Genomic DNA, 22248 nt, shown 5'->3' with positions numbered 1-22248 from the left:
TATACCCATCCAAATGCCTTTTAAATGTTGCAATTGTACCAGCCTCCGCCACTTCCTCTGGCAGCTCATTCCATACACAGACCACCCTCTGCGTGAAAATATTGCCCTTCAGGTCACTTTTAGATCTTCCCCTCTCACCCTAAACCTATGCCCTCTAGTTCTGGACTTCCACAACCCAGGGAAAACACTTTGTCCATTTATCCTATCCATGCCCCTCAATTTTGTCAACCTCTATAAACTCACCCCTCAGCCTCCGAAGCTCCAGGGAAAACAGCCCCAGCCTATTCAGCCTCTCCCTATAGCTCAAATCCTCCAACCATGGCAACATCCTTGTAAATCTTTTCTGAACCCTTTCAAGTTTCACAACATCATTTCAATAGCAACGAGATCAGAATTGCACGCAATATTCCAACAGTGGTCTAACCAATGTCCTGTACAGCCGCAACATGATCTCCCAACTTCTGTACGCAATACTCTGACCAATAAAGGAAAGCATACCAAACGCCTTCTTCACGATCCTATCTACCTGCGACTCTACTTTTAAGGAGCTATGAATCTGCACTCCAAGTTCTCTTTGTTCAGCAACACCCCCTAAGACCTTACCATTAAGTGCATAAGTCCTGCTAAGATTTGCTTTCCCAAAACGCAGTACCTCACATTTATCTAAATTAAACTCCATCTGCCACTTCTCAGCCCATTGGCCCATCTGGTCCAAATCTTGTTGTAATCCGAGGTAACCCTCTTCATTGTCCACTACATCTCCAATTTTGGTGTCATCTGCAAACTTACAAACTATACCTCTTATGCACACATTCAAATCATTTATGCAAATGACAAAAAGTAACGGACCCAGCACCGATCCTTGTGGCACTCCACTGGTCACAGGCCTCCAGTCTGAAAAACAACCCTCCATCACCACCCTCTGTCTTCTACCTTTGAGCCAGTTCTGTATCCAAATGGCTACTTCTCCCTGTATTCAGTGAGATCTAATCTTGCTCACCAGTCTCCCATGGGGAACCTTGTCAAACGCCTTACTGAAGTCCATATAGATCACATCTACCACTCTGCCCTCATCAATCCTCTTTGTTACTTCTCTAAAAAACTCAATCAAGTTTTCCAACAACTTGCCCACCACCAAATGTCAGGCTCACTGATCTATAATTCCCTGGCTTGTCCTTACCACCCTTCTGAAACAGTGGCACCATGTTAGCCAACCTCCAGTCTTCAGGCACCTAACCTGTGACTATTGATGATACAAATATCTCAACAAGAGGCCCAGCAATCATCTCTCTAGCTTCTCACAGAGTTCTCAGGTACACCTGATCAGGTCCTGGGGATTTATCCACCTTCATGCATTTCAAGACATCCAGCAAAAAAATGGAAATATGGACATTTTTCAAGATGTCACCATCTATTTCCCTACATTCTATATCTTCCATGTCCTTTTCCACAGTAAGTACTCGTGTAGTATCTCCCCCATTTTCTGCAGCTCCACACAAAGGCTGCCTTGCTGATCTTTGACTGGCCCTACTCTCTCCCTAGTTACCCTTTTATCCTTAATGTATTTGTAAAATCCCTTTGGATTCTCCTTAGTTCTATGTGCCAAAGCTATCACATGTCCCCTTTTTGCCCTCCTGATTTCCGTCTTAAGTATACTCCGACTGCTTTTATACTCTTCTAAGGATTCACTTGATCTATCCTATGTATATATGACATATGCTTCCTTCTTTTTCTTAACCAAACTCTCAATTTCTTTAGTCATTCAGCATTCCCTATACCTACCAGCCTTTCTTTTCACCCTAACAGGAATATACTTTCTCTGGGCTCTCGTTATCTCATTTCTGAAGGCTTCCCATTTTCCAGCCATCCCTTTACCTGCAAACATTTGCCCCCAATCAGCTTTTGAAAGTTCTTGCCTAATACCATCGAAATTGACCTTTCTCAAATTTAGAACTTCAACTTTTGGATCTAGTCTGTCCTCTTCCATCACTATTTTAAATCTAAGAGAATTATGGTCGCTAGCCCCCTGTCTCACCACTTGGACTACAGTGGCCCAAGAAAGCTGCTCATTACCATCTCAGAAGGCAATGAGAGTAGGCAATGAATGCTTGCCTCGACACTTCCCATGAACAAATAAAAGTGGAACTTTTGATTAAATAAAAAAAACTTTATTTGTTTTTTGAGCTGATGATAAAGCAAGCATCAGTACAATTTTATAAAAGCAAAGTAAGTTGGCGCTTAACAGATAAAATGAGGGCAACCACAGTTTCTTTATAAAAATACTGACATTTGCAGAGAATAGAATTATTTACCCAATCATCTATGGTATTAGAATTGTTCACTTCTTGTCTTATCACCATCTCTCATTTAGATGGTCATTTTCTGGCCATCTAGAAAATATGCACAATTGACAAATGTTTCTGCTAGTAATCTGCTCAGTCTATAGGAATCATATAACTTGTCACAATTACTATAGACCAAGCCCTGTTATGCCACTCCTCAGCCTGACTGTAAACACTCCTAGGCTGAAGTGGGTACTGCAGATGCTGGAGATTAGAGTCAAGATTAGAATGGAAAAGGACAGCAGGTCAGGCAGCATCCGAGGAGCAGGAAAGTCGACGTTTCGGGCAAAAGCCTTTCATCAGGAATTTGATGAAGGGCTTTTGCCCGAAACGTCGATTTTCCTGCTCCTCGGATGCTGCCTGACCTGCTCTGCTCTTCCAGCACCATTCTAATGTAAACACGCCTGCTGACTGTTCCAGTCCTCATTGTCTAACTCCACAGTCCGCACCAGTTTCCACTCACATCTATTTTCCTCCAGATCTGGTTTCACTCTACCAGGCCCTGGCCTACCTTTGCTACCTTGTGCTCAGTTGGTGTCTCCTCATTTCCCAGCCTCAGTGTTAGGTCCTGCTGTGCCTGACAGCAGATGTGGAACATCTGCCACTGGCAAAGCAGACTTGGGTTTTCCTCCAAGCCAATGACCTTTTTGGAAAGTTGCAAGTCGCTATGGGATTAGGTATTTCAAGTTCCTGCTGCAGTTGTTAAACTACAAAAAAACCTAGCAAGTTTTCCATGGACTTTCTGGAAGGCAGTGGGAGGGAGACATTATTACACAGATATACATTCTATGTACAGATTGTACATACTAAAATAAACAAACATTCTTTTAGAAGCTTATTTTTAATTGTTTGTGATTTACTATACTCAAAGTGATAATAAACAATTATATTTAAAATCCCATTCCCAGAATATTATATCTAAACATTATGTACATTGGAAAACCACCACCAAACCTTCTATAACACCCCAAATTTTTTGTTTCTCTGTTCCAATGTGTGATCACACTATTTCAGACCCAAAGATTCTTTGTTCAGCAACTGTAGCGTGAATACTTTCAGTTCATAAGATCTGAAAAGTGTTCTGCTGCTCTCCTGTAATCTCCTAGTTAAAGACCAGTGTCAGAATTGATATAATTGAAGTCCTGCCAATTTGCTCTGTTTTTAAAAAAAACACTCATGGTCTATGGGTGTTGCTGGCTGGACCAGGATTTATTACCCATCTTATCTAAATCAATTAATTGTAAATTAAATCATACAGATTGCTCCAAGAATTTATCATTACCCTTTATTATGTTAGCACATGAACCTTGTTAATATTGGCCTTTTAGCATTGCCTCTTCTCATTAACTCTAGCTTGCTGACTCCATTAGGGCCCATTCCATATTACCTAATTTCTCAGATAGATCATAAATCTACTTTTTAAACAAACAGGTGGGAGGAAGAGAGCACAGCAAATAAATTTATCAACAGCTGAGTGCATAGTTGTATAATCAAATGTAGGAGACGTAGATTGGACACTTTGGAAGTTATATGATTTTATATCTTTTAGGTATGCTCATTTCAATTCAGTTGCTAAACAATTTGGCCCATATCAATCAAGATCCTATTAAGTCGCACAACTTATTGCAGTATCAGACTGTGAGGAGTTGAAACAGGAACTTGAGATTACAATTAAATTATTAAAATCTTTGTATTACTTTGAAAAGTTAAAATCTGGATTGCTGCTACATTTCGAAGGACAGTATAGACACAAAAAAAAATCTAGTATTATACAAACTTTCGGTAGCACATACAAGTTTCACAGAGTCATTGAACATCTACGCTCCTTGTGGTGATGGTCCGTCCTAACGTAGTTTTAGAAGATCCAGACCTAGGGAGGCAGGTCTCCATCAACCCGAGAGCAGTTTACAACAAATACAAAAGGAAAATGGAATAGATAGAGATTAAATTATCCTTCCTGGGGAGGAGCATTCAGTAGGATCCAGCTGTCTGTAGTTTTGATTGTAGCGTGTAGTAGCAGATTTGACCTTAGTTGGACATAAAAGCATCTTTGTGGTAACCTCGCTGCAGAAAGAAAAAAAGGAAAGCGTACTGAGTTCAGCAGATCTAAAATCTTCCGTGAAGAAACTGTTTTGACTTTTAAAACAAAAAACAGTAAACCATCCAAGTACCTCCAAGAACATGCTATAAAGTCCTGTGAAGTGGCATAATCGAGCTAAAATGGGACACCGAGCCAAAGTAGTCTCATTTTAAAGACAGCTTTAAAGGAGATGCAGCAGAGAGGTTATAAGAATTCCATTTCACATGGTAGGGTGTATATTGGAAACTTGGCCAACAACAGTGGGTTGGAGGGGTGCATGTGTCTGTGTGCATGAGGGGTGCGAGGATAACAGGAGGATGCTAATGTTAAATGTGATGGGAACACCAGGAAGAGAAGCAGTGATGGGTGAGGGCAACTTGCAACTCAATGGGATGTAAACAGCAGGAGTTTGGGCATTAATGGAATGGGTATTAATTCAATATTAATTTTGGATGTTAATTTTGACAGTTAACTGGAAAACAGAGGATTGGTGGGCTCAGTATTGATTCTATTCCATTTTACACAGATGGTAACCTTGGTCTTCCAGAAAGAATTCACAAAATAAACAAGATAAAATACACAGTGAATTGAAAGGTCATTCCAACATTTCACCAAAGCCAGGATTCCACAGGAGATTTCTATGCCTTTGACTATGATGAACTGTTCAATGCAATCTGTTCAGCTTTTAGTTTTAAATGACATACTTCAGAATACTGCCTCCCTACTGCATGTGGTAAGATGGTTAAATTGTCTTCAAATTTCAGATGACAAGTTTTCACCTGCAGGCTTACAACAAATTTTCAGAGAATATCTATTCTCTTCTCCAGTTCAAACCTTTTCATTTCTATTGGATAAATGTCACTGTTTTGAAAAGAAAGTGTTCAGATCAAAAATCTGCCAAATTAAACAAACAGAGGAGGACTTGTTCGACAGAAATGAAAATTTTGTTGTCACGCAAGGAATCTGGTAAAAGTTCAGACTTGTTCAGCACAGAAACAGATCCCCTCCACAGCACTTTGGAAACCTGAATAAACATGTTTTCCAAGCTGTTGCGATTCCCTTGTTCTAACTGTAAGATGACAAAGTCCAAAAATGTTCAATTTTCCCAACTTGCAAATAGGTGTAAGAATAATATTCAAATGTTCAGAAGAACTAACAAAGAGCTCACCAGCTGGAAGTAAGTTGAGGTATTCTGTCAGGTGGACAACACAGGAGAAGAGGTTATATGAGATTAGAGTAGGCCGGATGGATTGGAGGTCAGACAGATAGCAGGTAGAGTAAGTCCCTTGTTCAATGAGATTACAGGCCCCTGAAACACTGCAAAAGTATTTAAGACCATTTCCTGACTGTTAATTAGGTCATTCTTCCCCATTTTGGTGTGGTCTACCCTGCTTTCTGATCTACAATTTAAACTGTCTTTTTGTGTCAAACTCTCTTTCCTCTTTTCTGACCATCTCGCCAAATCTTATTCTTCCTGCTGCTTCCTTCTCTTGGACCTGTGTTCCTATTCAAGATCTGGATCTGACCAGATGCTGGAGCTCAAGCTTTGTGCAAGTTCCAATGGTTACAAAAGCAGGTAAAAAACTGGCAATACTGCAGCATGCAACTCATCTTCAGACTCCCCACGCTTAGTCCAGCAATCTTAAAATGTACAAGTCAAGAGTGTGATAGAATACACTCCACTTGTCTGGATGTCTGAATCTCCAGCTGGCAAGAAACTCAACATCCTCTGCATGAAAGAAGCTTTTGTGACTGGTAACTCATCCACCACCTTCAACATCCATGGTCTCTACCAATAGTGCACGGTTAGCAATGTATACCATCTACAAACGTTATCGTAACAACTCTCAGAATGATATATTAGGATTATCCTTCTTGGGTATGAACAGTAAACCAGTCCAATCAAACATTCAACATTAATAGCTGAACGGTACAAGGTAAAAGGAGGTCTCATTGTTTGAGGTGGTGTTCTGTGGCTTTAAAAGTTTTGAAATGGTTTTAACCTGTAACATATGACCACTGACTGCTACATAGATGGCAGGAAAAGTGAAGCCATTATTTCAGGTGCTATATATTTTTGCATTCAAATAGCTTACATGCTAATGAACATCAAGTTGTCCTCCTAATTCCCTGGATGCTGTCCTTATTTAAACCCAAGCAATCTACAACCATATTATGAACTGACTGACAAATGAATTCATGGACTTTAAAGTAGTGTTAAGAATTAAATGAAACATTTCAAAATCATCCGAGCAAAATGCTTGCTGATTCCATTGACAATGCTCTGGCACTTTCAGGAATTAGATTAGATTACTTACAGTGTGTAAACAGGCCCTTCGGCCCAACAAGTCCACGCCGACCCGCCGAAGCGCAACCCACCCAGACCCATTCCCCTACATTTACCTAACACTACGGGCAATTTACATGGCCACTTCACCTGACCTGCACATTTTTGGACTGAGAGGGGAAACCGGAGCACCCGGAGAAAACCCATGCAGACACGGGAAGAATGTGCAAACTCCACACAGTCAATCGCCTGAGGTGGGAATTGAACCCGGGTCTCTGGCGCTGTGAGGCAGCAGTGCTAACCACTGTGCCGCCCACAAATTGAACATTTTATTTTACTAAGTCAGTTACAAAAGTGACATTATCTGCACCCTGAAGAGTCTCTCATGGCGTGTTGAAAGGTAAAGTAGTGCTGACCACCAGTTTAGTCATTCTCCTACTCAGGCAGCAAGGCGTCTTTGGACAAATAAACTTCCTCACAACTTCTATATACACAGACTAAAATACCGTCTGAGACATTCATTCTCGACAGGGTTCCTAATCTTTTAAACACCACATCCACCATACGAAGACAATTAGTATGAGGAACTGTGGCATTGACAGCAATATCGTTGATGATCAGCATATAAAGCAACTGGAAGGAAAGACCACTTGAAAAATTCTTTAGTGGATTTATAGATCACTGGTTAAGAACCCCTGTTCTAGGGCCTCCTAGATGAAGGGCTTTTGCCCAAAACATCGGTTTTCCTGCTACTCGGATGCTGCCTGACCTGCTGCGCTTTTCCAGCACCACTCTAATCTTGATTATGATCTCAAGTCCTCACTTTCGTCCAGCTTCGAGGAATGGAAGCCACTGCATCTCCCCACAGGGACGGAGAATAAAGGAAAACTATTGAAACTCATTATGCTTCAAGGGACACAAACCACTCCCAATTTACTTCGTACAATAATCGATGGGTTTTGATCAGAAAATATTTAACTATGTTTGTGGAGATGCTAATAATCCCATTTATGTCCCAAGGTGAATACAGGACTTGTGGCGAGAGAGATAGGAATCAATTGCTAAATTGAAATTCAAATCCTTATATGAGCCTGTCACTCAGCCTCGAGAGGTTTACTGTAATTTCTGGGCTCCATTACATCAGGCTGGTAGAAATTGTGTCTCTGGTCATCATCACAGATGGATAAGGATCTAGTTTGCTTGTTAACATTGAAATTGCCTGCAAGACCCTTGTAGGAAACCATTCTCCAGGCGGAGCTAGATCAAAACAGAAATTACTGGAGAAACTCAGCAGCTCTGGAGCATCTATGAAAGGCTAAGAGAAACAGAGTTAATGTTGAGACAGAGATTTTACTGGACTCAAAATGTGAATGGTGGTTTTCTCTCCATTGATGCTGCCAGACCTGCTGAGTTTCTCCAGCACGTTGTTTCTTTTGATTTCAGATTGCCAGAATTTGCAGTATTTTGCATTTATCTAGATTGAGCTAAATTCAAGTTAATACTGTTTCAAAGCCTAGTGCTCTAGAAGATCCTCTTATCACTATCATTTTGCTGCATGCTCTACAACCATGAGCAGCTGCATCATTGCTTGGATCAGGAATTGCACTGTCTCAGATCGTGAGGACAGCTAAGATGTCTCTCTCCCCTCCATTATAGACATCAACAGCACACGCTGCATCCGAAAGGCTAACAGCATTGTAGAAGACGCCACACACCCCTCACTCAAACTTTTCTCCCTCCTGCCATCTGGCAGATGATACCAGAACAGTTGGTCTCTCACAGCCAGACTGTGTGACCGTTACTTCCTCCAAGCCATCAGGCTCCTTAACACGGTATGATCGGACTCTTTTTCTATCCGAAATTCTTTGCATGACTTCGAATTGCTGCTACAATGTCTATTAATTATGCACTTCTTATGCACTTTATACCACCCTTTGTATGATCGTGTAGTTTGTGCTGTCCATGTAGCACCTTGGTCCTGGAGGAATGCTGTTTCGTTTTTAACTGTATCAGTTATATATGGTAGAAATGACAAATAAAATCTACTCTACTCTATCAAAAGGAATTGTGTAATGTCAGCCAATTACACCCACCTGAACCCAAGCTCCCACAGAAACAAGTGCCCTTCACTGGACACTCACTTTCTGCACTTAAGACACAAATCAAAGAATGTATCTTTGATGTACAAGTTAGTCTTAATATTCCTCTCCTTTTACTTTTCTTTCGCACGTGAGAACAAGTGAGAAATCAAGTGAGAGTGAGAGAGATTATAGTCATCCCTGGGTTCGAATGCACGAATAAACCAAAGTTCTGCTTTAAACCCCAAAGGGAGTTTGTTGAGTGTCATTTGAAAAAAAAACTTAAAAGTGACACAACACCAGGTTATAGTCCAACAGGTTTAATTGGAAGCACACTAGCTTTCGGAGCGACGCTCCTTCATCAGGTGATAGTCACCTGATGAAGGAACGGCGTTCCGAAAGCTACTGTGCTTCCAATTAAACCTGTTGGACTATAACCTGGTGTTGTATCATTTTTAACTTTGTACACCCCAGTCCAACACCGGCATCTCCAAATCATGAAAAAAAAAATGGATTTCACAGAACAGTGTTTGGGGAAAGCAAGCCACACTCTATTTCAAAGGGAAGAGAAGGAAATTTAAAAATTATCTTTGCCTACAGACAAGAGGGGAGGAAAATGAAAGAAACTCAAATTGCCTCTCTCTCTACCGTTAGCAGTGTCATTTATCTATCAGGTTAGACCAAGTATCTTGAATAGGGAGGGAAATGGGAGGTGGAGGATTATGAATAGCCCATTTTCATTCCATTTACAGTGAAGAACCTCAGTACTGCCTCAAAACAAAAATAAAAATATTTTTGGGAGCTGCCTGTTGCACAAACTTGGGACATTTTGTGATTTATTGTTAAGCAATTGCTGTGACACACAGCTCAAAGTTCTGTGCCATGGAGAAGTGCTCACGCTTGCCAATTAGCATTCGCAACCCACAGTCACTGCGTTGTGCCAAATCTAAAAGCCCCCAGGAGGCAGTATTGGGCACACGGCTGGGAGCTTGCTGGCAAGAAATTCCGAGCGAGCTTTCTTTTAAATTTGTAAATCTCAACAATTGAGCAGAGGTTCACAGAAAATTAAGATGCTGAAGTTAATGGAAAAATAAGCTTAAAAGAAATCAACATATTGCAGCACGGGATTGCATTCAGAAGCTTCCAAATACCCCGCTCTGTCGGATCAGCATACAATAGGCCTTGCTGGGTGGATAGGTCAACTTGACAGTCTGGAACTCCTCACCGCAACATATCACAGAATGCGTCGTGGATTTATCTTTCTAATTTTCCTCTATGCTCTTTGAGGTGCTGTCTGGTATCCATTCTATGATTAGATTGTTCACAGTCCATTGTGCTTCTTGCTACATTTTGCAAATGCTGAGCAGCTTTATAGCTCCCCTGGTCACTGACGTATTGGCTAACTTGTGAATTTATGCTCCAATAATGCCTTTGACAACTTCTGAATTGAACAAGTAAATGCCATTCCTCGTGTTTATTGTTGGAAATAAACAGTATTAGGAACTACAAATAGTCTTATTTCTCCTGCCAATTTTCTCACCTTTAATTCCTCTCCTGACTTACACTGAAATATGCATGGTCACTCTGAAGCTCTGTCCATCTGTATGTTTGTAGCTGACTAGTGAGTATCATTATGCCATTTGATCAAGGGACCCAAAAATGTAAATCTCATCTCGCTTATTTTATTTTCCTTCATATTAAGGCAATCTATAGCATCCCTACATCTACTTGAATTCACCTTGACAGCAGAAGCCTAAGACCTGTGTAGACTGCATCATTCAGCACTACATCATACCAAGAAGCAAGTACACCACACCTAGGGGAAGAACCTAAATCAATAGCAAAGTTGTCTAATCTTGTTTGCGTGAGAGACCATGTTTCAACTTTTCTTTCCCACACCCCCAACTCAATGGGTTGATGAGCAAATCTCAGAAACGTCTAGCATTAATATGAATTTCAAAAAAAAACAACACAATACATTGACAATTTGAAAAGGTGAGAGACTGATGAAAATAACAATTTAAACATGCCAAGCAGCAGAACTAGGAGATAGTGAGGACTGCAGATGCTGGAAAGTCAGAGTCGATAAAGTGTGGAGCTGGGAAAAAAACATAGCAGGTCAAGCAGCATCAGAGGAGCAGGAGAATTGACATTTCAGGTCAGGACCTTTCATCGGGATGAAGGAAAGTGGGGGGGGGGGGGAAGAGACTGAGAAACAAATGGGGTGGTGGGACTGGAGGAAAGGTGGATGGGATGGTGCTACGTGATGCAGGTAGGAGGTGATTGGGATAGGTCAGTGGGAAGGGTAGAACGGAAAGGTGGGAAAGAAGATGGACAGGTTAGGTCAGGTCACTTGGGTGGAGAGGAGGGGGAGAGCTAGAAGTGGGATGGGGTGGGGGCCGGAGAGGTTTGAAAGCTGGTGAATTCTATGTTAAGGCCGTATGATTCTAGGTTCCCAAGGCAGAAGATAAGGTGTACTTCCTTCAGTTTGCATGTAGCCTTATTTTGATGGTGGTAGCGGCTCAGCGTGGACATGTCGTCAAGGGAGTTGAAAAAGTTGGCCACTGGAAGGTGGAGTTGATTGGAGCGTATAGACCAGATTTGTTCCCCAGTGTAGACTAGACCAAATTGGGAGCCACGTATGCAATAAGTCAGGTTATAGGAAATGCTGGACCTGGAATGATTGTTTGGGGCCTTGGACGGAGGTGGAGGGGAGCTGAGAGGGCAGGCTTTGCACCTCCTGCAGCCACAGGGAAAGGTGCCAGGTGTGGAGGAGAGGTTGGTGGGGAGTCTGGACCTAATGAGGGAGTCGCAGAGGGAACGGTCCCTGCGGAAAGCGGATAGGGGTGGGGAGGGAAATATCTTTTTGGAATGGGGTCAGACTGCAGCTGGTGGAAATGGTGGTGGATAATGTGCTGGATTTGAAGATTAGTGGGGTGACATGTGAGGGCCGGGGGTCTCTATCCTTGTTATAACTAAATCTTTTCACTTAAGGAGAAAGAGGCAGACGAGACCCTAAATCCTGCTTGTGGTATTATCCCAGGTGACCAGAGTACCTTGTGATATTTGTTAACTCTACCAGTATGTGTACTGGGTGAGGGTCACTTCAAATAATACACAAATACCAATCGTTGTTTGCCTTTGTTTTATCTTGGGCATATCTAGCCATAAGTTGTAGATCATACAATACCATAGAAATTTAGTTATTATACTGTTCTTAGATAACAAAAACACTTATTGCAAGATAGCAATAAGTACAACTCCATTTGGCCAGATGTCATTACTGGAACCTTATGAGAGCTGGTACAGATCCATCTGCTCCCTCTGAAAGCAAGAGTAAAACTCCTCGTCTCCACCCACAGTGAGACATCAGCAGAACAGGTTGAACTTTGTACAACACTGATCACCAGGCAGACAGGGACTGAGGAAAAGCTTAGATTTGGGGTTTAACTAACACCGACTTTCCCATTTGTCTCCAGTGGTTCATCTGCTGAGGTGGCCTCAGCAGAAATGACATGAATATGCACTCTCAGCCCAAGTTGTTCTTGGGTTAGGTTGTGTATGTGTGTGTGTGTGCATCTCTCATACAGTCTCAGGATCACACGTAGCCTCCCACCTTTCCACATTGATCCACTCCCTCACTCCTCTCCCTAATACTCCTGCCCTGCCTCACTGCTGGGGCTCGAGATTTGGACATTTTACCAACTTTGGGCTGGTGTGAAGGCACAAGGATGCATTCCTCTGTGTACATGGTTCAACCCACAAGCTACCCATCGTGAGTGGGTATTATGAGTTGTGGAGGCTGGTACAATTACAAAATGCAAAAGGCATCTGGATGAGTTTATGAATTAGAGGGATAAAGGGCCAAATGCTGGCAAATGGGACTAGATCAGATTTGGATATCTGATCGGCATGAACGATTTGGACCGAAGAGTCTGTTTACATGCTGGACAACTCTATGACACTACATGTGTTTGCAGCCACTGCTCATCCTAGTGGCTTCCCTAGGTAGGCTGCCATCTCAGGGAGCAATGCCTGCACTGGAGAAAAAGCATGACCCACTGTGGAAAGACTAAGGGCTCTGCAGAAACTCAAGAGAAGTCACGGATCTTCACCGTTCGCTGCTCTTCCAACCACTTGGAGCAAATCAGCAGCCAAAACAAGCCAGAAATGGCCAGTGTTTGTGTGGGCAGCTGTTCAGCAAAATCTCCAATCCATTTGCCAGCTCTGTATGAGTGTCCTGGATGAGGCTTGGTGAGCCACGTTCTGACCCCTGGGCCACCATGGTCATCAGCCATGATCTGATAACCCTCAACTGCGCTCAGATTGCACTTCTTGATCCAATAAAGAGGAAGAGGCTGTGCACCAGGAGAACAGTTTCAAAATGCATTCAACCAGATGCAGTGTTCTTTCTGATGCTCAGAGCTACAAAATGGCAGACAGACATTTAAAATTATTGCACGCATTTGATTCGTCTTGCTCAGTGGATCGTTGTCGGTGGGCCATTAACAGGTCTGTTGGATGTATTCACAAGGTTCGGCTCTTAAATTAGTGCTCCTCCATCACCACAAAAGCCTTCCTTTATGCATTTTGAACTTCCAGTGAAACCAAAATAAATAATTCATTCCTGAAAAAATAAAGCAGCCAATAGGCTAAAAGTCTCTTGTTCAACACGGCTTTAAAGGAGACTCTCAGTATCTGTTGGCAACCTGCATTCATTTGGAACATTAAAGCAGTAAAGTGCCGGAAGGTACATCACGGGGACGTAATCAAAACTGAGAAAGGAGGAGAATATTAGAACAAATGATGATAAGCTTTGGCTACAAAGTTTTAGAGAGTAAGTAGGAAGCAGAAGAGAAGAGCATTAGCCAGATAATTAGAGATCTAAAAAGGTCAAATGGTAGAGTGAAGTAGTTGATGCACAAAAAGCCAGAATTAGTTTTAAAAAAAGCAAGGAGTTGTCAGAGCGTTGTACGACTTGGGGAGGGCCCAGTTTGACAAAAATGAAGCCTGGAGCAGACTTGGAGTAGATTTATCATCTTTGATCTCAAGTGAATAGGGTCAGTAGCCCTTTTAAGACCAATTGGAAATCATTATGCATGGGCACATGATACTGTTTCAAAGCAAAGATCTACCATTAACACTCTGATTGTTGTTGTCAGCAAATACTTAGTGAAGTAACAGAGCTGGTCGAACTGGTCTGGGTGTAGTTGTTAGTTTTAATCACATTAATACTTACTGACTTGTAGTCGCGATGCAAGGACTTGTAATACCACATATTTCCCAAAAGACTGGAGGCAGCTTTTACCGCTTTCTCAGCTTCACTGAAAACAAAAAGCAGGCAGACATGAACTGGGCTAGCCAAAATTCATATTTATTTTTATTACTCTTATCATTGTGCAAGCTTATTTTGTCTAAGTGCCCAATGAAATAAATGCTGACCACAGAATACCCTCTCAATCAATGAGACACCAAAGCATGGAAACAATAGGATTTCAGTTTGCAATTGTCTTCAGGTTCCCCAATTACATCAAGGAAGTTCTTGAGCCAGTAGCCTCGTGTGGTGGCCGAGCCTCTCTCGTCATCTTAATGTGTCACTCGAGATGTGATTTTCCATGCACAAAGCCATGTTGACTATCCCTTATCAGTCCTTGCCTACCAAAATACACATACATCCTGTCCCACAGGATTCACTCCAACAACTTGCCATCGGTATTTTGCTCACCCGTCAATAGCTCCCAGGCTTTTCCTTACCACCTTTCTTAAGTAGGGGTACCACGTTAGCCAACCTCCAGTCTTCTGGCACCTCACCTGTGACTATTGATGATACAAATATCTCAGCAAGGGGACCAGCAATCACTTCCCTAGCTTCCCACAGAGTTAGATGGTACAAGGCTGAATAGGTTGGGGCAGTTTTCCCTGGAGTGTTAAGGGCTGAGGGGTGACCTTATAGAGGTTTATAAAATCATGAGGGGCATGGATAGGGTAAATAGACAAGGTCTTTTCCCTGGAGTGGGGGAAAAATCCAGAACTAGAGGGTATAGGTTTCGGGTGAGAGGGGAAAAATTTAAAAGGCACCTAAGGGGCAATTATTCCACACAGATGGTGATGCGTGTATGGAATGAGCTGCCAGAGGCTGGTACAATTGCAACTTTTAAAAAGGCATTTGGATGGGTAAATGAATAGAAAAGGTTAAGAGGGATATGGGCCAAATGCTGGCAAATGGGACTAGATTAATTTAGGATATCTGGTCAGCATGGACGAGTTGGACCGAAGGGTCTGTTACTGTGCTGTATAGCTCTATGTGCACGCAAAACTGTGCACCCTGAAGAGAAAGTAGGACAATTGGGCTTGTTTAAAATGAGATTGAGAAATTTAATGTAATCTCACCTTTAATCTGCATATCTTTCAAGCTGCTGATTACTAACAGATCAGGAGGTTCTGATTTAAGGTTGATTCACTCATGGGAAAATTGAAGTATATGCACTGGTTGGTATTCTCAAAATGAAGAGGAACTCAACAAATAAAACAAAAACGAGAGTAGATTATTTGGTCCTTGCAGTCTGCTCCACCCCCCTCTATCTCTTGGTATCCAAAAATCTATTTTGTTTTGGTCTTAAACACACTCAACTGAGCATCCACAACTATGAGGGCTACAACTCCAAAAATCCATAGCCCTTTGATTGAAGAAATTTCATATCTCGGTTCCAGTCAGCCAATACCTTTCAGAAGCTGAACATTCTAGATTCCCCAGCCTAGAGAAGCAACTTAAGAATAAAAGAACTCTGAACAGGAGTAGGCCATTTGGTTCCTCAAGCCCACTTTGACATTCAGCAAGGTCATGGCTGATCCAACCCAGGCCTCAACTCCTCTTCTATGTTAGCTCACAGCTAAGCCACCAAGTTCCCAATATTTCCTCCTCTTTAAATACTTTCAGTGATCACGCCTCCATGACTTTATGGAGTAGACAATTTCAGATATTCATTACCTTCTGAGAAGAAATTCTTCTCATTTCAGTTTTAAGTAAGTGTCCCCTTCTTCTGTCTCCTAGTTCCAGAGTCCCCCCACTAACAGACATATCTTCTCAACATCTGTCCGGCCTGGTCTTTTGTCATATGTTTTTATGCCACACCATAAGTTTTCACTGATCCATCTTTGAGTGTTGATCCATGTGCTTTCTGGGAATCTTCCAAACAGTCAGACTCTGGTGTGCCTTACAGAACATGACTGCCAGTGTGTGCTAACCCCTCCCACATTGTGGCATTTATACCCAGCAATGTGCAAGTCTGTGACATCATTGCAAAGTTAATGTAGGGTCTTTGCACAATACCATCTCCTTAACAAATTGGTGTCTCATTTGTATCACCTCTTGTTCTTCTAAATTCAAGGGAATGTTGAAATTGAGGTCTATTCATTCAATTTGTCCTTGTAATACAGCCCTGTATTAGAACTCTGTCCTGAAAATGACTCATATTGGACGTGATACATTAACTCTGTTTCTCTCTCCATAGAAGCTGCCAACCTGCTGAGTGTGAACCGGCACTTTGTTTTTATTGCAGAGCTTCAACATCTGCAGTAATTTAGTTTTATTATAGGTAACTTTACACTTCAGTTTATTGCATTCCATCCGCAGTGGTGCTCACACAGCCTCAAAAGAGCTGTTCAGTGCTTTGTATCATCCTCACTGTTTACTTTCAGCAAACTCAGTTAAGGGGACTGAGTGTATATTGATAATACAGCTTATAAAGTAATGAGGTCAAAGTACGTGATTCTTATCCCACTAGTTACATGCTGGTAACCCAAAAATGTCCCATTTGTTCCTACTCTGTGCTTGTTTGGCTCATTAGCCAAACTTTAAGTCTTGCAAATTTATTACTTCCAATCCCAAAACCTCCTAATTTTAGTGTTGTCAACTCCTGCATGGGACTGAATCAAATGTTTTTTGGAAGTCCAATTATGCTCAATCCCCTGGCTCAACCACATCAGTAGCATCCTCAAAAAAAATTCATCATATATTCAATTCATCAAAAATAATATCCCCTCATAAACCTGTGCTGACTCTGCTCAATCTTACCATGATTTTCTACATGCCTTATAATGAGATTAGGTTAACCGGCCTACCTGTCCCCAGTTTCCCCTCTCCCTCCTTTGTTAAACAGCTGGGTTATAGACTTACTACCTTCCAATTCAGAATTCTCAAAGATGAAAACCAATAACACCCACTATCTCTACAGGTCTCTCTTTTAAAACCCCAGGATGTCAGTCATCAGGTCCACTGGATTTAGCGTCACTTCATCTCGATAATTTCTCCCATACTATTTCCTTCTTTACACTAACATTTTCATTCTCACCAGACACTTGACTCTCCATTATTTCACGATTGCTTTTTGTCTTAAACTGTGAACTCAGACAAAGTACCTGTCTAAAGGTCCCTGCTACTTTCTTATTCTCCACTGTAAATTCTTCTGGCTTGGCCACTAATGGGCCCAGGTTCACTTTCACCAATCTCTTCTTGAGCATATACATATAGAAAGTACGTTCATCTTATGTTCTTATGAAAGGTTGAGATTAGATTACCTACAGTTTGGAAATAGGCCCTTGGCCCAACCAGTCCACACCGACACTCCGAAGAGTAACCCAACCAGACACATTTCCCTCTGACTAATGCACCTAACACTATGGGCAATTTAGCATGGCCAATTCACCATAATCTACACATCTTTGGAGTGTGGGAGGAAACCCACACAGACACGGGGAGAATGTGCAAACTCCACACAGACAATCGCCTGGAATCAAACCTGGGACCCTGGTGCTGTGAGGCAGCAGTGCTAACCACGAGCCACCATTTACGCTCGCATATTGTCTTTCTTCTTGCTTTACCAAAACAAGCTTCCTATCCTTGGACTTACTATTCTTTTTGACAACATTATAAGCCTTTCTGTTTGATCTATACTATCTTTAACTCCTCTCATTAACATCAATTGACTTATGCTTTCCATGCAGTCTTTGCATCTTAAATGAATACATGTTCATAGCAAATTATTTATTAACTCTTTAAATGCTAACCATTGCTTGCCTTTTCTTACATAGTTTTAATGTAGTTTTAATATAGTTTCCCAATTTATCAACTTGCATCTCGTTGAGTTAGTTTTTTTTGTTTAGAGCGAAGGCCCAAGGTTTGGATGTAAAAGTCATTGTAAAACGCAACAGTAAATTATTATATAAACTCTTCTATAGAATCCCTACGGAGCAGAAAGAGGCCATTCGGCCCACTGACTCTGCACTAGCCCACCAAAGAACATCCCCATCTCGGTGACACCTCATGGAATTGTAATCGTGACCCACCCAACCTGCACACCTTTGGTCTGTGAGAGGAAACCCACGCAGACACAAAATGGAAGTGCAAATGCCACACAGACAGTCGCCCGAGGTTGGAATCGAACCCAGGTGCCTGGACCACTGAGCCACCATGCCACCCATAGCATCTTATACAATAAGCATGTAAATGAACTCTTAGTACATCCAAAATAGTTTGTTCACTAGTCAATTCAGGAGAGATGATGACCTAATGGTATTACTGCTGGACTGTTAATCCAGAGATTCCGGCAACGTTACAGGAACCCAGGTTCGAATTCCGGTCAGATGGTGAAATTTGAATTCAGTGGAAAATACCAGAATGAAGAGCCTAATGATGACCAGTCAATCATCAGAAAAACCCATCTGGGGCACTAATACCCTTTAGGGAAGGGAACTGCCATCCTTACCTTGTCTGACCTACATGCGACTCCAGGCCCACAGCAATGTGGTTGACTCTTAACTGCCCTCTGGCCAATTAGGTGATGGACAATAAATGCTGGGCTAGCCAGCGATGTCCTCATCCTTTGAATGAATTAAGAAATATTCATCATACTTACCAAGGGCTCCTTTGAAGCATCCCACAACCACCACTACCTTGAATGTGAAGGGCAGCAAATACTTGGAAACACCACAACCTGCAAGTTCCTCTTAGAGTCATAGAGATGTACAGCACAGAGAGAGACCCTTCGGTCCAACTTGTCCATGACGACCAGATATCACAACCCAGTCTAGTCCCACCTGCCAGTACCCGGCCCATATCCCTTCAAACCATTCCTATTCATATACCCATCCAAGTGCTTTTTAAATGGTGCAATTGTACTTGCCTCCACCACTTCCTCTGGCAGCTTATTCCATACACGTACCACCCTCTGTGTGAAAACATTGTCCCTTAGGTCTGTTTTATATCTTTCTCCTCTCACCCTAAACTTATGCCTTCTAGTTCTGGATTCTCCCATCCCAGGGAAAAGACCTGGTCTATTTATCCTATTCATGCCCCTCAAGATTTTGTAAACCTCCATAATGTCACCCCTCAGCCTCCGACGCTCCAGGGCCTATTCAACCTCTCCCTGTAGCTCAGATCCTCCAACCCTGGCAACATCCTTGTAAATCTTTTCTGAACTCTTTCAAGTTTCACAACATCCTTCTGCTAGGAAGCAGATCAGAATTCACGCAATATTCCAAAAGTGGCCTAACCAATATCCTGTTCAGCTGCAACATTACCTCCCAATTCCTGAATTCAATACTCTGACCAATAACGGAAAGCATAACAAATGCCTTCTTCACTATCCTTGTAAGTAGAGTTGCAGTTTGTTAGGAGCTATGAACCTACACTCCAAGGTCCCTTTGTTCAGCAACACTTCCTAGGGCCTTACCATTAAGTGTATAAGTCCTGCTAAGATTTGCTTTCCCAAAATGCTGCATCTCACATTTATCTAAATTAAACTCCATCTACCACTCCTTGGCCCACTTGCCCATCTGATCAAGATTCAAGCCACTCATCACTTGAAAACATACCAACTTGACTGTCACTGGTCAAAACCCTGCAACTCCACCTCGAACAGCACTGTATCAATACCAAGTGGACTGCAGCAGTTCAAGAGAGCACGACTCTCTACAATCTTCATGGGTAATTAGAGATGGACAATAAATGCTGGCCGAGCCAGTACCAGTACATCCCCGTATAAATAAATAAATATTGACTGATCTATAAAAATATCTTGTACGTGTTCCACAAACTCATTCTTCACATTTTCACAGCAAGTGACCCACTTACATATCTCTTCTGTGCTTGATGTTCATGAGTTTCCTTAATCCATTATGGTTTACAATTTGTCTTGGAGCTTCAATGGTCTCCACCACCAGATTGTTAAGTATCGTGCAAATGTTAGCTGCCACCTCGTTTGATGGTGAAGAGGAACTGCTTTCCTCTGGCAACTTTTGCAGGAGAGGTCCAATGATCTTGATTGCTATGGAGAGGAAAAGACATAACTTGAAAGTTCTTTTTAAAATCAATTTATAATTGCAATGATCCATCATTCAGATAGTGGAAACTGAAGATGTAACATTTGCATTTGAATTGCACTTGAGGCACAGATGGCCTACACATCTCATGGGGGTGGTCACTGGAAACTATGTTCTGCACACTGAGAGAGATATTATAAAACAATATAATGGGAGGGAGTGGGGTGGGTGAAAAGATTTGATACCTTGCAACGTTCTCAGATAAATCTTCCAAATGATAACCTACCATATTTCTAATCAGGAAAAGGTTCATATAGCTGACATAACTTGTCATGTTTGCCTCAGTCTGCCTTTCATTCATCTTGAGTAAGAGTAACATTTATCTTCCTTTCTCCTGCTGGCTCCAAACCACTTTCAGCAAACGGAAACCAATCTGCTGAAGCTCAGGCACAGTATCAAAATTGATAACTTGCTCATTGATATTGGAGCTATTGGATAGATTATCAAATGCTCTTATTTATCCAAATGAACAATGATTTCCATTGGCGGTTATGTGGTTACTCACCAATATCTTCCTTGTTCCTTGCATGAACTGTAAGATTTCGAAGCAGACCAGTCAATGACTTTAGCACATTGTCATTGTTGCTCTTCAAATAACTCATGAGAGTGTACCATGTTCTGTCCTGATCCATTGCTATTCGACTTATCACAGAGGCCCACTGAATAAAAGATAGGGACACAAACATAATCACACTCTGGAGGCTGAAGGAGCCATGGTCTATTCAAATTAGGCAAAATAACTCTCCGAACTCAGAAAAGAATCTTTCATCTGTTTTTTTTCAAATCTTGTAACACACGATTAACAGTTCGGGTAAAGGTACATTAACAGCTTAGGAAGAAGGAAGTAAAGAAAGCCATAAAAAAGAATGAAGTAACAGAAGGCACATTAATGTTCAGCATCAAATTAACCTCTATAATGATACATTTAGCCAGCATCGTTGGGTGGAGCACAGGACAAGACAAGAAAATAGTTATGCGTTTCAAGCACCTACAACAGAGAAGAAAAATGGCCTTTATAGATCATGAAAAATTTATGAGTGAGCATACACAGATGTTCAAATCAATGTTCAGGCAATAAAGTCACTTCAAAATTAACTGAAGTTCACATAGTCTCAGAGGACCATAGGGCTGCTCTCTCATTTGAGAGAAGACGAGAGGGGAGTTTACCCAGAAAGTCAACAGACCTCAGGTAAGGGGCAAGTTTGAGAAGGTTGAACCTTCATGGTAACCTCAGCCAGTGTGGGAATTGAACCAGTCAACTGAGCTAAGAGCCAACAGAAACATTGGGAAGGTAATATCTCAACTAGAGACTAGCATTTTGTAGAGAACTTGTGTCATGCACATCAAATTGCAAACTGCTGGAAAGAATTACAAACCATATCTGGGCAGAACGGTGGCACAGTGGTCAGCACTGCTGCCTCACAGCGTCAGAGATCTGGGTTCAAATCCCACCTCAGGCAACTGTCTGTGTGGAGTTTGCACATGCTCCCAGTGTCTGCGTGGGTTTTCTCCGAGTGCTCCGGTTTCCTCCCATAGTCCAAAAATGTGCAGGTTAGGTCAATTGGCCATGCTAACTTGCCCATAGTGTTAGATGTAGAGGAATGGGTCTGGGTGGGTTTCTCTTCGGAGGGTCGGTGTGGACTTGTTGGGCCAAAGGGCCTGTTTCCACACTGTAAATAATCTAATCTAATCAAAAAGTAGTCTTATATTCTAAAGGAAAATCTATGTGCAATTGATAAATATGTACCTTTGTCTGACAGTACATACTGGTTCTCATGGGGACTATTAGCAGTTCAATGTCAAGTTCAATAACTTTAGAGCCTAAGCACCCTCTTCCATGTCCTTCCCCCAACTCCACACACCAGGCCATGTCATCACTTGGGCTGCTACCATAAACCACCCATTGTCAGCCACTAATGGTCTCCATTAGCAGCTGTTGATTAGCAGCTGCATTCCTCTGTCTGTTCATCTGCTGTTCTCTCTCCCTCTCTCTCTCTCTCTTGGGCTCCAGCACCACCTATTGTTTACCCCTTCCGCTTGCTCCCACCCAATCTTCAGCATATTCACCTACCTTTTCCCAGC

General features: G+C 42.0%; 1 protein-coding gene across 1 annotated transcript in view; it reads right to left on the bottom strand.

Annotated features, from left to right (window-relative positions):
- Window positions 1–3126: 3126 nt before the first annotated feature.
- LOC122557944 (plakophilin-3-like) overlaps window positions 3127–22248 on the bottom strand; it is a 56533-nt gene continuing 37411 nt past the window's right edge. The window contains exons 10-13 of the mRNA XM_043706192.2: window positions 20672–20825; window positions 19919–20111; window positions 14027–14111; window positions 3127–4406 (exon numbers count right to left, since the gene is read on the bottom strand). Of these exons, the coding sequence (XP_043562127.1) occupies window positions 4371–4406; window positions 14027–14111; window positions 19919–20111; window positions 20672–20825 (468 nt within the window). The 3' untranslated portion in view covers window positions 3127–4370. The remainder of the gene's footprint in view (window positions 4407–14026; window positions 14112–19918; window positions 20112–20671; window positions 20826–22248) is intronic.

This window comes from Chiloscyllium plagiosum, unplaced genomic scaffold (assembly GCF_037043375.1).
Source record: "Chiloscyllium plagiosum isolate Xiang-an unplaced genomic scaffold, Cpla_swu_hap1 HiC_scaffold_18, whole genome shotgun sequence".
NCBI classification, from domain to species: Eukaryota; Metazoa; Chordata; class Chondrichthyes; order Orectolobiformes; family Hemiscylliidae; genus Chiloscyllium; species Chiloscyllium plagiosum.
The sequence above is the reverse complement of the archived record's forward strand: the minus strand, read 5'-3'. Positions and strand labels throughout refer to the sequence as shown.